This window comes from Contarinia nasturtii, unplaced genomic scaffold, assembly GCF_009176525.2.
Source record: "Contarinia nasturtii isolate CC-2019 unplaced genomic scaffold, AAFC_CNas_1.1 Cnas_scaffold_350, whole genome shotgun sequence".
NCBI classification, from domain to species: domain Eukaryota; kingdom Metazoa; phylum Arthropoda; class Insecta; order Diptera; family Cecidomyiidae; genus Contarinia; species Contarinia nasturtii.
The window spans coordinates 1,473,273-1,491,414 of NW_022197705.1; the positions used below are offsets into that span (position 1 = coordinate 1,473,273).

Sequence of the window (18,142 nt, forward strand, 5' to 3'; positions counted from 1 at the left end):
TTTTGTAAATTTACTATGAATATTCATAGTAATTTTACAAAATTTGTAAATGTAATATGACATTTTATAGTAATTCTACAAAATATGAAAATATGAAGTCTTTGTAAATTTACTATGAAATACTATACTAATTTTACAAAATTTGTAATATTACTATAAAATTTCATAGTAAATTTACAAAAACCTATATTGAATATATTTGTAAAATTACCTCAAAAATTCATAGTAAATTTACAAAATCGTCCAATTTACATCATTTGTAAATTTACTACAAAATTTCATAATAATTTTACAAATTATGAAAATTGGACGTTTTTGTAAATTTACTATGAATCTCCGTAGTAATTTTACAAACACGTAGACTTCAAATATATTTGTAAATTTACTACGAAAATTCATAGTAATTCTACAAATGATAAATATAGTAACCATTGTAGAATTTGACTTATGGCGCGTTGAACAATGCCACACATGACATAAGTGATGTTTGACACTTGAACGTTTTTGAACGTTGTCGAGCGCGCCATCTTTTGAGATTTTTTTTAAAAAATAAACTTTTTTCGTGTGTCTACAAATATAGAATGTCACAGTGTATGATATCGTAATGAGCTGAAACTTTACACATGTTGAAGAAATTTCAATGCATATTGGGGATACCTCCCGAACAAAATTTTGGATTTTTCGATCAAAAACGAAAATGTTGTATGGGAAGTATCCTTAATATACATTGAAATTTCTTCAAATTTGCTGAGATTATGTAGTTTGGCAAGGAAATGATATTTACAAGTTTCACTGCAATTAAATTACTGTAATTACACAGTTTGGACAAAAAATTCGTTCAATTTCGAATCATAAATAAAAAGGAACTTACATCCGTAAGTCTAACTTTTCCGCACTGTTTACACATTTCTTTTTTTACCGAAAATATATATACTTATTTCTCGAAAGATATTGAACATGCACTGGTAGTGCAGTACTAATTCAATAACTGCCGAATTACAATTTCGAGCAGTAAAGTAGGGGTACTTCCTATACAAAATTTTCGAATTTTGGCAAAAATGGGAGGTACTCCTAATTTTGATTGAAATTTCTTCAAACTTTCAGAATGTTATTTTATCGTGTAAAAAATAGCCTGTGCAAAATTCATTTTTTTGTAATTTTTTCAAAGAAACTCTGTTAAAACTTGATTATATCTCAAAAATCGGATTTGGTTTTCTCGTGCCAAAAAACCCCTCCAATACACATTTCAAACTTTGATTTTCGTCTCTGGGGAAAGAGTTATCGAGTTAACAAATTTTTGCATGCCACACCCCTTATGGGTCTACGATGGATACACGAATATCGCTCAAGAACAATACCAGCCGATCACCATGTAAAGTCAGATTTGGAGTTGCTTTTCTCCAAGAAGAGTTATCGTGTTAACTAATTTTTGCCTACAGTGTACCACATCCCCAAAAGATTTTTGGTGATTTTAAAATTTTGGAGTGATTGCAATACTTTACTGCACACAGTGGGTGTGCGGAAAAGTAAAACGCAATAAATGTTTGTTTGAAGTAATTTAATCACCATAAAAACTTGTGAATCTTATTTTCTTGCCAAAATACACAATCTCAGCAAATTTAAAGAAATTTCATATTTGGGAGCACATCCCATACAAAATTTTCGTGGAAGTACCCCTAAGTTGTATTGAAATTTCTTCAAACTTTCAGAATGTCAGCTTTTTGTGAAAAAAATACCCTGTACAAAGTTTCACGTCATTAGGATATTATACAGGCATTGAAAAGTGTACGTATCAAAAATTATTTGTATCGCAAAACTAATGTCAGATTCAGTTTTCTCGTGAATTCAAATAAATTCGATTCCATCAAATGAATTCAATAAAAGATATGTAATAAATGCATGCTGTGGATTACAGTGCGGAAAAGTTCATCTTACGGATGTAAGACATTTTATTTTCATTGAGCTTCCTAGGAACCAGGGATTGTTCCTCTGAGGAGGAGGAAAATGAGGAGGAGGAGGAGAGCGAGGAGGATCCTCCTCCTCAACTGAGGAGGAAAAGTTTTTTTGCTCAAAGGGCTATTTTTATCACAAAAATATCATTTTTAGCTAAACTGAAAAAAAATTGACAAACTGGTACTGGCCTAGAAAGCTTCACTGATGAGCTGTATACAGCGAAATAAATCACTTCGTAGGTTTGACTGAAACATGCAATTGCGTTTTCATAATGTTTGTGATTTGGCATTCGATAATGCTAAAAATTGCGTCAGTATATAGTAAGTATTTTCTAATAATTTATCTTATTTGAACTGTCGTAAATAAAAACAAATTAATTTTGTTTTCTTTCCTTAATATATTTTGCTTGATGTATCATCATTTATAGCAAACAACCAAATTTCTATGCATTTTCATACATTTTCAAGCAAAAGTCGATATAACTCATGTTCAAATCCTACGATATTCATTAAAATTTGTCCGCTGGGCATCTGAAATGTTTTTTTTTTTATTTCTCTCGTTTATATATTGATACTTTGTATTTTATTATTTAAAAGTCGAACCTTGTGTGTCCTTCTGTCAACAACTTTTCTAAGTAAACAAAAACAAAGACGAGATAATTTCATTCTGAGATCATGACCTTTATGCAGCTAACCTACATATAGCTCTTTTTTCATAAATCGAATAATTAACATCACAATGAAAGTTCATCAGAGAAATCACCATTCAAAGTGAAAACATTCACATCTTTTAGGTTTTAATTTTGTTCAAACCAGCGAATAATTGCTTATTGTCACTTAGGTAATATAATATTTCTTTTCATCTGGAACATACAGATTTTCCTTTCATTGCTGACATACTAATTGATTTAAAAAAAAAAGAACAGTTTTCAGTCAAGAAACACCGAATACAACAACGACTTTTAATTTTATCAACTAATTTAAATTTTTGAGCAAGAAAGTACGATAAGATACAAAATTTTAAATTACCTTCTTTTACAATACAATATTCAATATAAAAAGAATGTATTTGCATACGACGAACTAAGGAGCGCAATAAGATTTAAATAACTACATTTCTGAAAGGCTGTGAAGAACATTCATTTATTTCTCTTAATACGATTTGAATAAATATTTTCTCAAAGAAAACGCCTTCATTTTTTACCATATGATCAAATTCATTACATTTATTAAATTTTGAGTTTTTATTACAAAAAATTTAATTGTAAATAGAAAAACTACGCATCAGATAACCCATTAACGTTGGATCTTATGTTCAAAATGGGTCGTGGCACTTTTTTCATTAAAGTCAATGTCAAGTGTGAGAAGTCCTCAATTACACTGAGGCACATGACTTATAGTTGTACATTTGCTGGGATTTTTATTGGCACACTCAGTTGGACAGGCATTTATACATTTACCATTTCTGCATGAAAGATTTGTTGCACAATCAGGATTGTGTGTGCATTTCTCGCCTGGTGGAAAAATAAAATCAATAAAAGTAATGTTAGATATCTACAGAGACATTTTCTTCAAATTATAGTAACATTGGAACTGCAGTAAAAGTATAATTTAAAAAAAATGGAGTATGATCGCATCCATATATTGAAATTTTGAGTGGAAATCCAGATAAATGTCAAATTTCAGCGTTGGAATTTCAATATTACGGAAAAGTGAACACAATTTTACTAGCCTAATCTGGCTTATCTATTTAGCTATTTCTTAATAACGACCCATTCCTAAAAACTCTTACTAAACTTCGTCAAAAACATTGCCCCGAAATTGAAATCACAGTATGAAAAATGCGATAAATGTATCTTTTTCTGCTTAAATAATGCATTTTTGAAATCAAATATTAAAAGAAAAGATATTCAAAAAAATACGTACCAACAGCTGAAGTCATTGCGACCAAAGCAAGTGCGATGAAAAATACCTAAACAAATTATGAAATTTTATTATAAGTATAAGTCATCATTATTAAATAAAAAATCACTTGAACACTTACAAGAACGAATTTGCCCATTTTTATGAACTGAGAATTATACTGCTTCGATTATTAACGTGAACTGTTCTATTTTGAGAAGAAGTGCTTTTATAAGTACGAAATAATCAGAAATAATTAAACGGGCATGTTTTGATTACATTATTATGCCAATCTAAGCTGTTTACTCAAAGTCAAATATATTATTTATTTTCATTGGATTCAGGCAGGTTAAGGTTCACATTTAATCAAAATACAAAAATTGTTTGATATATGTAATGTACTAAATATTGGCCCCAACCGCAATATTTTCTAAGAAGAAATCGAAAAATCAAAGTAATGATGCAATGAATTAAGAAATATTGGCAACATACATTCGTATCAAGTGAAACTTTTTAACATTGAAATTTCGCTATTTTCCAAATAATTTCAAATATTTTTTATTCTATTTATAAAGCTTCAAATATTTCGATCTAATAAATAATGTATTGTCCCTTTAACTATGGTATTTCTATGAGTAAATTTCCTGAAATCGCTAAATTCACAACAATATACAAATAAATTCTTCAGCATAAGTTCACCATGAAATGCAGGATGGAATCATACCAATCGTTGATTGAACATCGCTTTAAACACATTTGGTCAATGCTGTTTGACGAGATCTTCAACTTGTATGGATTAGTCTTCAGGTTGAAGTTAGATTACCGCTTCCTTATCTAAAGTCAATTGCCAAAGGCTCTCGTGCATTTTGATTCATAAATTTTAATAGGAAAAAAATATTCAAAAACCATTAATCGCTATTTTTATAAAAAAAGAAACCAAAAATGAATTAATTACATTTTACATTGAAATTTTGCTATTTTCCTTTATTAAGATTTAAATTTTAAATATTTCGATACGATATTCTATCTAATAAAGAATATTGACCCTCCAACGATGGCATTTCGGTGACTTTTTTCATGAATTCATTTAATTCACAGCAAAACACAAATCCATTCTTCGGTTTTTTATATGAATCATTCTCAAATAGATTTGACATCCACGACAATTGGGCGCATTTACTTTGGCATGGTGCGTTTTTAATCAAATCTGCTTCCTCTGCGTCAATATTATTTGAAATTAAGAAACCAACAGCTTTCTCCGATTCAGTAGTAACGACTATCCATAAATATTCCGGAACGGGATACTTTTGCTCATCCGGGTGCAAATACAAATACGTTTTAATACCGTCTCCCCGTTCACCATTTAGTAATGAGAGAATTGAATGAGTTCCCAAGTATAAATCAAAATTTTTAATACTTAGCCCCATAATATCCTTGATCAACAGATCATAATTCGGCAAGTAATCAAATCCATTCGAAATGACATAATTCCATCCCAATTTTAATGCCGAATAAAGTTGTCCATTCTGTAAAATCGGCAGATCGATTAAATGACGTGTTGCAAGGAATGGAACTTTTTTAGTGGATAACAATTTTTCAAGGCGATTATTCAATTCATCCATTCGAGATGCTAATAAAAAATTAATTTTATACAATGAATCCGGGTGGTTTTGTGCCAAATAGTTTACACCTTCTGTTTCCAACACAGCACTTCTCTCGCTGCTATTCCCGTCGAATTTCGTATGAACGAATATAGTGCGACCATTGTTCTCCGAATAGCACGCTTCACCAATAACTTGAGATTTTCGTTTTACTGGATTTTCGTAACCAAATTCAACGGAAGTTGCTTCATTGGGACACCCGGAAATTGATTTCAATACCTCTTCCACAGACCGAACTTCGCATCCCAGATCGAGTGTCCAACTCTTTTCGACACCATCAACTTCTATTAGGTTAATTTTTAACGTTTTAGTTACTGTTTTTTTAATTTTATGTCATAAATACACAGGTCTACATACCAAAAATATTGCCGCTTTTGCATTTGGCGGTTAACCATTTTGTGCTATTCAATCTCGGCGTTTTAAAGTAGTTTGGGGCACAAGATAGAATCACGTCCTGATTGGATGGAATGGTAATGCTACGTGCATTTTCTTCAAAATTATCCGTCGGCAATAGTTCACCGTCCACAGTGAATATCAACGGAGCAAAAAATTGAAATCTCGGCAAGGAAAGGACGCAGTCAGCTAGAGAAATTATTCTTTTTTTTTATTCCACTCAACAATTTTTATCAATGTTATAATTTAATAAAAATAAATTCCAAAAATTAAAATACCGTTAGTATAGCCGATCGCAAGGCCAACAAATAGTGTCCACATTAACATTTTTATTTTTTATACTGAACAAAATTCACGCGAATATATGGCAAAACGTATGTTTTTTATACTGAACAGTATGACATATTCTGGTGATAATCTTAATCGAGGTCAAACGAACAAAAAATAACGGACGAAAATTAAGTGCTCATTGCACCGAGTGAAATAAACAAAAAATTCTAAGAACACAATCACAATACTCGAACAATAACTGAATAAACATCACTTTGATGCTGTTCCTTATCTTATGATTCAAAGGGGAATTTTCGCTCAGAATGAATATTATTCTCGTCTCTCCTTTTAAAACGCAAATTCTCATAGCAATTATCAATTCATAGCGAATTTAAAAAAATAATAATATCAAAACTATGTGTCTCAATTGTTTTCAATACCATTCATATTATTTATTTAAAGTCTCATTATTAAAGTTCACCGTTGAAGTTACTTCATGAAAAATATAAGTCAACCGCTTCCATCGAATATTCCATTAAAGTTTGAGGCCGATTTGCGTCTAACTTCATTCTGAATTGAGTAAAAGCGCTGAACGCGATTTTTGAATGTTCATTTTATTAGAAAAAACTACTGAAAATTTGATCAATTAATTTCAATTGGAATGTGTTGATGAAAAACCACATTTCGGAAATGGAATGCATAGCAAACTTCGTATTTTAATACATCAATTTTTTAGTAATTCATGAGGTGTGTCGTTTCCAAAATAATGTCGCCATGAATAAATAAGAATGGTTAAAAGATTCCGCACAAATATGATTTAGTTTGACAATTCTATTTTTGATGAGTAGCAATTAAAAGCCATTTATGATCTCCGCCCAATCTAAACGAAACATTTATACACCTGCAAATGTGTGTTTAAATTGATGACATAGGTGACATTTCCTATCCAAACGTTTTTATGCTAAAAAGTGTTATTATCCTCACTCAACATTTGGAAAAAAAAGCCGAAATGAATGACACAAACACACATTCGGTCCTAAGCTATTTGACATGTCTATAATTACTTGAGTATTTACTGAAAATCCTTTCGCTGTGCGTCTAAATGCCCTAATATTATTTCAATAACAACGAAATAAAAAAAAATAACACGACGCATGAAAAATTACTTATTGTTTTAAATATCCGAAATTCATGTGGAACGACATATCAATTTATTATTGAATCGTATTTCTTTTTGTATGTCCGTGCCGGATAAAAATGTGTAAGCATAAAGTGATTAGTGAATCAATAAATCTCTAATTAGCACACGACAATAAAACTTCGTGACAATTGTGGCGTCTTTGGCTGGTGGCTTATGTGCGTTTTCCATCGAATTACTTCAGTCGACGGTTATCAATAAATTTTATTTACATTTTCATTGTATCGCGTGTATTGTAAGCAACACAAACTCACCGGCTCACTGGCTTTTTTTTTTTGTTTGAATGAACCAAAGGGAATACCATTTGAAATAACAAAAAAATTCTTTCGCTACGCCGTGAGATAATTAAAGAAAATAACTACCTGTATGTCACCCTTCGTATTTCAATTAAATTCGAGTAATTATGAATAAAAAACCGATTTTAAAGTTTTCCGCTAGCTCAAATCGATGAAGAAAATGCTGCTGAAGTAAAAGGCATTGATTGCCTCCGACACGTTTTTACTCCCTCTCTATTTACTGCGTTTTGTTTGGACATTTTAATCAAGCTTGCTGGTTTCTTTGAAGAAAACTTTATCAATTATACATTTAAAAAAAGAATCGACAGAAGGCTGTTAGAAAAAAGGATTTCTTTTTTTCGGTTAAAAAAAATTGGAATTTTAATTCTCGGTAATAGATATTTGTTTGGTTTTACTTTAGCTGCATTTGAAAAAAAAAAGAAATCCATTGAAATTCAATAAATAAGTTGAATTTGAAAAATGTTAGTGTAAGCTTTGATATTGAGAATAATTATTTCAAGAAATTAAAATCAAACGGGATAAAATCGACAATACAACTAAATGAATTATAAAAAAATGCCATTAAATATTTAAGAAAATTGGTTTCTTCAAAACATTCTCTAATTATATACTGCGCTGTTTCATACAAACTCTTTTTTTTTTTTCAATTTCGATTTTACGCACAGTCGAAAACGAGTAATTAATAAGACATCAACAAAAAACGATTGTTCTTTTTCTTTGTAGAAATATTCTCAAAGTCCTCGAGACTTTGATCGATTGTTAATGTTTTTATAGATGAACGGTATACAGCATACTTTCTCAACATGGGTTAGGGTTGTTCTGGTGATGTGTTAACCCCTTGAAATCAAAGACGGTTTCCCAGAGCAATAAATGTGAGGAGGAAAGTCCTGCGGAGCCAGAGAAGAAATGAGGAGTAAATCTTGTCCTCAGTGAGGAGGAAAATATCAAAATTCAAAAGCAATTGCTCCTCAGAGCGCTTCTCCATTGCTTGAAGACTACTTTTTTCGATTCGACCAAAAAATATGCCTCCCATTCTTTTTTTCACATCAAAATATGACGAATTATAAGATTATCACTTCGGCACTCACAATTCGAACAATTGGCCCATTCATATCAGTAAACATCCTTAGCATGGTGAAGAATATTCAAATGAATGAAATTGGAATTATCAGAGTTCGACTGTAGTAAAATTGGCGTTAAAAATAAATAAATGACAAAAAACATAAAAATGTTGTGAGGAAACTACACGGAAATATAAAGGATTTCCGAAACATCTCTGTCTACTACTGAATAAATGGACACCATTATTGAAGCGATATCCTGTTAGTTTGAGCAGAGATCGATACACTCGGCGCAGATTCCGTATTAATATACAAAGGGGTATTTTTAAGCATTAAAAAAATGAAGAAAACCAAAAAAACGTAACAATTCATTATAATGTACGGTTCAATGTAGTGAGATCTTCGCATCACTTATAATCCGAACTTCGTCCGATATTATGTCGGTGGTCATAAGATGTGTTCAAAATTTATGGCTATTGTTATTTTTGTATGACTTGGTCCAATAAAAAGACTATTGATTTCACACATACAAAAAAAACTGTAAAAGAATCGCACATTTGAAATAAATATCTGTATTTCATATGGTGGAATCAAAGACCCTTTCTTTATTTGAATTACAAATGCAGAGACGCACGTGTTTGTTTCGGATTTTACAAAATCAAATAGCACCGTACAACAGCACAAAATCAAATGGCATAGTAAAATTGCGCGTACTGATTTAACGATTAATTTACAGTTCAATGAGTCGAATTGAATGCGACGAAACAAAAAAATGGTGAGCTCAACCTAATCACCCTGACGAATCTAAAGTGACCGCTTTTCGATGCATATAAATAATCGATCGTGAAGAAACAATGAATGTCAATACATTATAATCAAAAAATTCCTTCAAATTGAATGCAGTGGCCTCAATCATCAACCAAAAAATCATCTATTGAATATTGTTTCAATATATGCATATCCGAAAAGAAGACTAATAGTAAATTAAATCGAAAGTGTTTTGTAATTTTCCATATTTTTTTTTCAATGAATCAAAATTGTAATGCTATTTAGTTTTATTATAGATTGCCGTCATTTTTCAACTATTTCTATAATCAACGATGACACGCGCACTTCACAGCTCTCGGTTTTTCTTTATGCGCCATGTTTTCTCATCTCTCATCAGTGTGAATAAAAAAAAAAAACAACATGAAGAACGAATGTTAATCAAAGAGTTGCTCGTGCTTATATAGAATAAGTAAATTGGTAATGAGCGCGATGATGAACAACACACACACACACCCAATCATATCAATTTTGGCCAGTGAGCATTGTTGTATATGCATTTGATGTGCTCATTCTGCTCCGTTCACTAGCTCTATTGAATGGTCATAACGGAGCAAAAATGATTCTAATTTGTGGCGCCGCTTCCCTTTCATAGATATCAGTTTGTTGTGTTGTGTTGTTTTTTCTATTCTTGAGCCGTAAAGATCAAAAAGATATGGCGATGTTCAGCGCGTTTGCTGACGTCATGCTAAAAAAAACACAAGACACCGAAAAATCGGGTGAAAAACTTCAAACACTTTTCACTCGGTTGTTGTGTATTTTTTTTTTTGGTGAATCACGAATTATAAGTGTATAAGTGTACAAATAATTATAGCGTTGCTATTTAAAATTACGCCTAGACGAATTCTCTTTGTGTTTGGCGCATGGTTTGCCGAATTTATTTAATGATTTCCAAATTTTTCAACATTTTTTCCACACTTGAAAACTGTAACAAGAAACCAAAACACAAGCGCTTTTGAATCAAAGAGATTAGATTTGAAACTCATTCACTGCTAGGATTCAAATTTTCTCTGACGGACAAGTCAAGAGAAAAAAAACGCATATTGGTCGCGTTACATTCAAATTATACGCATTTTCAATCAATATTTTCTTTATTTAATCAAGTTAAATTGTTCAGTGAATTTGCATATTATTTAAATTTTCCGAAATGCCACAAAGCAATAGATTGTTGAAAGACAATTCGCAGTCGCAGATCAATTTTACAAATTACATACTAATCCGAATATGCTGATGAGGCAACAAAGACCGCAACAAAGAGCTGGGCTACTGTAACTGTGTTACCATTTTCTAGACGCTATTGAGCATCAACTCGTTATTGTTGTGCGAAACGAGTCCAAACGATATGTGCATGTACACATTTTACATTGAAAATACTTCCACTGAAATTTGAATACATTTGAATTTTCCGCTTTTGAATCTTCGGTTTCATTTGAAATAATTTCATGTCAAAGCAACTCCTTTATAGAATTTCGTTCGAAATGTACACACATTTTTCGTCAATATATGTATGCGAGCCGTATTGAATGTGGATTTCAATGAGGCGCGCACGTGTCACTTGCAAGTTCAAAGCAAAACTGTCTCTTTGTCATTATGTTTGTCTTTTAAATTTGAATTTATCTACCGAAATGTCAATTGAACTCTGTGTGAACACTTTTATTCAATATTACTCGTTCAGCGTATAAATTCACACAGCCTTGGACATTTCAAGTTGGAATATTGATTTGCGCTCTGAAAATATCGTGTGCGTATTTTGTTTTCAGTTGAAAACCTACGAGAGAGAAAAAAATCATCGACAAGAAAAGTGTATTTACAGTACTTTAGATGAATTTATTTTTCTCAGCCTTCCATTTTATCTTCTGGTCGAGATTGAGCGCACTCACAATTTATGAAAAGGTTAGCGAGTTTAAAAAAGAAAATATGAGTAAAACTGCTCTATAAAAAGTGAACAAATTAAAATAAAATTAAATCATCATCAATCCTATGGCAATTATGTAACAATTTTCATTCCTTCTAGGTTTTTTTCTTTCTCTCTTGACTTTTTGAGTTTGAACGACTAAGATTTATGTACCCACATAACTAATGAACTTTTCTTTTTATCTCTTTGAAATGGCCGAAAAAAGGCGCCAAGCAATATTCGTTTGTGGCTCTTTTTTCAATGTGCACAAAAGCAATTTGCTTTTACGCTGGACCATTCAGGAGCGAAAGAGGGAAAAAACTGACTAATTGATTGACAGTCGAATGAACATTTTTTCGTTGTTCATTCTTCTTAAAGTCTTCTGCGCACATCAATGTTGCGGTTGTAATGAAGGCAAATAAAAGAAACAACAACAGCGAAACTGAAAAAAATAATACACATCAACCATAATAATTATGAGTTTCTTGTAATAGAAACTCTTTTTACAGCGCACACCTTCGGTGATATTATGGCCATTGTATTCATTATTGATACTGGCATTTGACCACTTTTATTCTTTTAAGATATTTTGATTGCATTTTACAATTGAGAAGCAAAAAAAATCTTTTTTTAGTAAATATTAATTGACACAGTATTTAATTCGTCTTTAAATGAATTTGAATTTGTGAATTTATGAAGCGATTGAAGTGTCAAATCGATTTTCGAATACCGAACCCATTCATCAATGACTTCTACGTCACTGAGATTTACAGCTCTATGCAAATGAATTTGTTGCCACCATGTCAAATTCAATTAAATGTCATATTACTCGTGTCATGTCTTATGATTATAAATCAAATGAATGGTGATTAAAGCTGTCAATAATTTACCTGTGCTTAACAATTTTGACAACAAATATATTCGCACCGAACGATTCGATAATATTGACTGATATGTTGAAAAGATTATCAATGCTCGCTCGCGATGCAGATATCTGCTTCTTGTTCGCCATAATTATAATCATTATGTATACTATTTCAATTAGTGAATTGACTTCAGTTGGACAGGCAAACTTAAGTTGCCTAATATATACGATAATCAGTATTATTAAACACCAAAAAAAATGGAGATTAAGTTTTAGCTGCATTCGTCTCTGTATTGCCAATTTATTGGCATGTGGAGTGAGTGAGTCGAAACGAGATTGAGTGTCAGGCGATCAGTCTTCCATCACTCGTATTCGTTTAGTCTTTATCTCTCTTTACTGATTTTAGAGTTATGTTCGGCTGCTCTTTTTTTTCTACCTCGTGCCCGATGTGTATAGATTTTTTGAAATGTGTCCGCATAAACTTAATGACAATGTACGTCAATTTAATAAAATAAAATATAATAATTATTTTTGCTCATAATATATAGTATTTACTGTTACAACGCTTTTCACCCAATAACAAAAATAACAATATTCTTTCTCCTTTTCTCTCTCTTCATCTCTCCGGTTGCCTCTTCTGTTTAGCAAGCATAGAGAGTTGAAGCATGTCGAGAATAGTGTGAAAATAAATATGTTGGCGTTTCATGCGAGTTGATGAGCTGCACAAAATGCACACTTAAACATCACAAGTCTTATGGCCGAACAGACAAGATATCAACCGACGAATAATAATAATAATAATAAATAAGAAGAAGAACAAGATCAGTGATGAAAAAGAAGAAGAAGTATTGCGTGCCATCGGCAGATCCAGTGATAGGGCATCAATTGCTTTGTATTTCAAATTTTCTTTTGCTCGTGTTTTTTTTTTTTTTGCTTTGGTTGCCTCTCCTTCGTATTGTGTGTGATACGGTCAATCATCGTTGTGTGTGCATCTCACTCGTCTACACTTTGTTTTGTTTTGCGATTCGGCTTCGGTTTGAAATATGTTTTTGTGTTCAGTATTGTTGTTATTTTGACGGATCCTGATTTTTCCATACACAATTGTGTGCGATCAAACACAAAACTCCGAACAAGTGCAGTACGGAAATCATATTGCATGATGTTGTGCATACATGTATGGAATGTTCATCGGCATGGAAAAAAAGATTTTCAAACGACGATGATGTAGATATCGATGCCTCATTTGGTTGTTAAAAAATCGTATTGGCAATGTGAGAGAGAGAACGAATGTGTGGTGTCGTGGATGAGATTTGTGAGTAGGTTTTCTCTTCATTTTTGACATTATTTCCATTATTATTTCCAAGGCCGTGCCTAATATGTTCCCTTTGCCCAAAAAACTCCCGAGGTAACAAAACAAAATACGTTTCTTCGCTCATTTTCAAACGTCGTCGATCACTCTTGTAGTCAACACAACGATCCCGAGCATATTGTGTGCGTGCATTTATGTTTTTGTTCGTCTTGATTTGCGTTGCAATCCTTCTCTTTATCCCTTTCGCTTTCTATTTCATTATTCGCAACTATATGCGCTTTTTGCCATCGCACAAATCATTCAGAGTTCCATCTCGGCCCAAAACGAAAGACACACGAAAAGAGAATCGTGAAAAGAAGAAAACAGAATATTTGACGTGAAAATTGAACAATAATTGATGTAAACATCAATCTTTGATATTTATACATGAATGTATCAAAATCCTGGTGTGAACAAAAATGTGTTGTGCTTTTTCGATGTTTTTTTTTATTCATTCGGTTCTCGATGTGAAGATTATCGAACATTTCAACGAATATTAAGCATAGTTTTGATTTGAAAATGTTGAAGAGCGACGGACATTCATTGTTACTAGTTGTTCACTTTCCAAACCGGGTTGGCCAGTGTATTCTCAAAGCAGAACAAAGAATTAAAGAATTGTTTTTATTGAATCCGCCAAAAATATGATTTGTGTTTCACATGCTCGAAGAAGAGCAGTGGCGGCTTGTCCAAAGATTGGCCAGTTAAAACAATCGTAAGCATTTTGATTTGATTTTAATTATAACCTCTCGGCCACATGAAATGTCTGGAGAGCGCTTGCAAATGGTTGATTTATTAGATTGAAAATTGTTGAACGGCACTTGATTTTGAACAGTTTCTCCATATCTCTCTCTTTCTCCCTTTTTTTGACGAAAGATAAAAAATATTCTATCTTTTTGAACGAATTAACCAACATCCAATTTTAATTATTGACATTCATTTTTCAAAATGTTGCCTTTGCAGCGCTTGCAATAACAAACGATATGTATGGAAAATCAATCGTTTTCTACTCAATTCGAGTGTGTTAAATGCGATTTGGATCAATGTGTTGTTGCTCTGCTTCAATCTGCGAAATTGATTGAGATTTAGCAGAATAGTTTTGCGCATTTTTCTAGCCAAACGCATCGTGTCAACATTTAAGCCGTATGCAAAAGATATCAAGGTATTTAATGCGACCACATCACGGTGAATCACGATGACTTTGACTTATGAAGATGAACAATGGCATCACATTGAAAAGTCGAATAGCGCCGGTGTTTGGAGCACAATTTTTCCTTCTCTGTTTCGGTCTCTCTCGCTCTCTCGCTTTCCAAATGTACGTACGACCTACGGCGCTTTTCCACGGTATGCATTGCTGCAATTCAGAACGAAGACAAATGCGCACGGGCAACCAAGATCGTTTTATTCCTTTGAGCCATTTCGTTTGCGTTGATGTACATTTAGTATCAATTGTGACTTTGGAGATGTGTTTTTTATGTATGTGTGTGTGTGTGTGTGAGGAGTGCATGATTCAGATTTCAGAACTAGCCTGTGAGTGGTAAAAGGCCTTGGTGTGGTTGGTTCTTCAAAGTAATTATGTAATTGTTAAAATTGCTCTTGACTTTCTCTGAATTTCAAACTGTGATAAATGCAAAATGATTAATGATAATTGAATCGCTGCAGTAATTTTTTTTTTGTTGTTTTTTCTTGTTGTTATTGTGGTGTAGCGTCATTTTCCACTGTGCCTCTAATTGGAGCTTCTTGCCCAGGGATTTATAATTGAACACCGTCTAAAAAAACCACACGATGCAACACATTTCGAAAAGGTTCTAAAAATCGTATCAGGAGTCTCAGAATAAATCTAACCGAATCGATTGGCTAATGAAAAAAATGAAGAATAAGAATAAACCAAAATATAATTTAAGGTCCGACGGCATCATCGCTAAATTGATTTATGAATTTTCATAAGTTAAAAACTCATCGGCTGTACCATGAATCGGACCGTGAATCGTTGATGAAGCGAAAACCCAATCGACTTGATTAACCACATATTGTATCTGTTACATTAATTCAATCCTTTGATGATGCACATAGAGTCTTTTCATGATGATGAAGAGAAAGAGATAGAGAGAGTAAAAAAGAACACACACACCCAGTAAACACAAACAGTGGAAAAAAAATTAAAATTTCGTTATTACCCTTTTGCGACACACATTAAAGTAAATGTGGATAAAATTGATAATCATGAATTGAAATGAGCACGCGTTCAAAAGAAATTGCTATATCTTCCTCTGTAGTTCAAATGCTAAACAAAAATAGTAAACACGCGTTGCACTTCCCTCGTTCGCCTCGGAATCAAAAGCAAATCGATAACCCACACTTCATATGGCCCCGGCCTCATACACAATGTCGTGCGATTAATGGTTCACTTTTTTTTCTAACTCGACTCTTTATTACCAATTGATGATGGCCAAGCATCGTGTCCACTGAAACTGAAACTGTCGATGCTATGCAGCCAACAAGAAAACCATAAAGTGAATGGTTAAAATGAAGACGCAAATATTCTACTCAATTGAAGAATACGGTGCGCGAGCACTCACTCAGCATTTTTTTTGCAGAGTCATAAAGCTAAAATACCAATAACTTTACGCTGTAACACCAAAAACATAGAGATGAAGAGAGAGAGAGAGAGCGCACGGGGCACCAACGATATAAATATCTTCTGTGGCATTGAATATATATCTACATGCAACTTGATCTGTATTTATATAAATAGTTGGTGTTGCGAGTGAAAATCAAGACCAAAAAAAGCAGCGAGTGCGCATTTAACACGGCACTCAGTCAACTGACGAAAGCAGAAACATTTTTCCGAAGACATTTATTTTAATCGGAATGGGATGATTTTGATTTGAGCTGAGTGCTTAATCCATTGGGAAACATACATAAAAATCAAAACAAAACGCCTTTGAAGTGGATTTATTTTTATTACTCAATGGTTTTTTTCCCTTCCGAACAATGTAGACCAACTTTCTTGGATTCTGTGTCGTGGATTCGGATCTCAATTTGTATTGTGTATGTGTGCAATTTATATTTTATCACCCCAAGTTTGTTCGTTCTTCGGGCTCTCGTTCTCTTTGTTTACATGTTCTCTCGGCATCAAATGGCCGTATGAATTTTCTATGCGTACAGTCTTTATCGATTTGATGACGAAGCTGAGGGTGTTGAACATTGGTTGATATGGTTTTACGGTTAAACATTCAACAGTGAATGTGAAATGGTTAAATGAATACTCTTCAGCCAAACAAAAAAGACATACTCAACAGCTAAGCGGGGACCACTGACAATAATACCAAATGAATTTCAAATCAGATGAAAAACACACACATACCAATTGTGCAATTCGGTTGATAGACTCTCGTCAGTGTCATTAGACTGTTTATTTATTGTTTGAAGCCAACAATGGGATGACTTTTGATGCACATCTTGATATGGCAATCAAATGCCAAATGACTTGTAGTTGGAATAGGGAGAGAATTGAAAGTAAGACGTCAGATATCATGAATAATTTTCTTTGGATTTTTTCACATCAGAATCGAGAAAAAAGAAAAAAAAACATGCTTTCTCGAAATGAAATTAAAATTTTCGAAGCGAATCATTTCGGGCGAAAAATAAAGTCGAATTAAATTCGAGACGAGAAATGTTCTCAGCATTCTATCAATTTTCGCGTTAATCCGCGCGCTAAAACAAGAGGAACAAATGATCATTTCATTTCATGTGGGTTTTTTTTCGTTGTAGTCGTTTGGTGCGCGGGGGAAAACAGCACATGAGCAATTGTCTGCCGAAAAATGTTGAATTTATGATATATAATTGCAGGTTAGCAAATTTGGTCGGCTCATTTTTATCTCTCGCCATTTTAGTTAAGATCGTGATTCACAGGAAAAGATCCAATTTTTATAAAGAAGCTTTTGCAATGAAACAACGAACCACAGAGAAAAATCCACGATTTTAACGAATAAATTGAGAGAGAGAGAGAGAGATAAAGAGAGAAAAAGCGACCAGCGATCGAGCATAATAAAAATTGGCGAACAAACGAAGTTCATAAAAAAAATGAACCGAAACACATCAAGAAAAGAAAGAAAAACGAACATTTTTTGACTGTAATATCGCTAGCTTATCTCTTGGAATTAATCAAAATGCTGAATAAATTTAGTTCGCTGGCTATTGCGTATGCGAACGAGCGCGCGCTCACACACACACAATTTAAATGGTGGTGCTTTTGCTGAGTTTTGTTCACACAACCGAAAATACTATATCAAGAAATTCTGAAGATTACATTTTATTTAGAAAAAGTTTGTTTTTATACGATGAATTTCAGATGTTGTGTGTGTTTTTTGTTTTCTCTTCGCCCATTCGACTGCAGTTATTGTTGTTTTCGTTTCATTTTGTTCCACTATAATTATTGGTCATTTCAATTTCCAATATATGTAGACGAAATGCGTGA

At 32.8% G+C, this 18,142-nt stretch overlaps 1 protein-coding gene across 1 annotated transcript; it reads right to left on the reverse strand.

Moving 5' to 3' along the window:
- Positions 1-4,797: 4,797 nt before the first annotated feature.
- Positions 4,798-6,342, reverse strand: LOC116338286. The gene is made up of 3 exons (XM_031763426.1): positions 6,187-6,342; positions 5,873-6,097; positions 4,798-5,799 (listed from the first exon to the last, which is right to left on the reverse strand). The coding sequence occupies exons 1-3, from the start codon at positions 6,233-6,235 to the stop codon at positions 4,856-4,858; spliced, it is 1,218 nt and encodes a 405-aa protein (XP_031619286.1). The 5' UTR covers positions 6,236-6,342; the 3' UTR covers positions 4,798-4,855.
- Between the last annotated feature and the right edge of the window lie 11,800 nt (positions 6,343-18,142).

Coding starts and splice junctions, on each gene's coding strand:
- LOC116338286 (XM_031763426.1), bottom strand. CDS start 6,235: ATGTTAATGTGGACACTATTTGTTGGCCTTGCGATCGGCTATACTAAC. Junction 6,098..6,186: donor TGCGATCGGCTATACTAACG/GTATTTTAATTT, acceptor TAATTTCTCTAG/CTGACTGCGTCCTTTCCTTG. Junction 5,800..5,872: donor CAAAAGCGGCAATATTTTTG/GTATGTAGACCT, acceptor TTAACCTAATAG/AAGTTGATGGTGTCGAAAAG.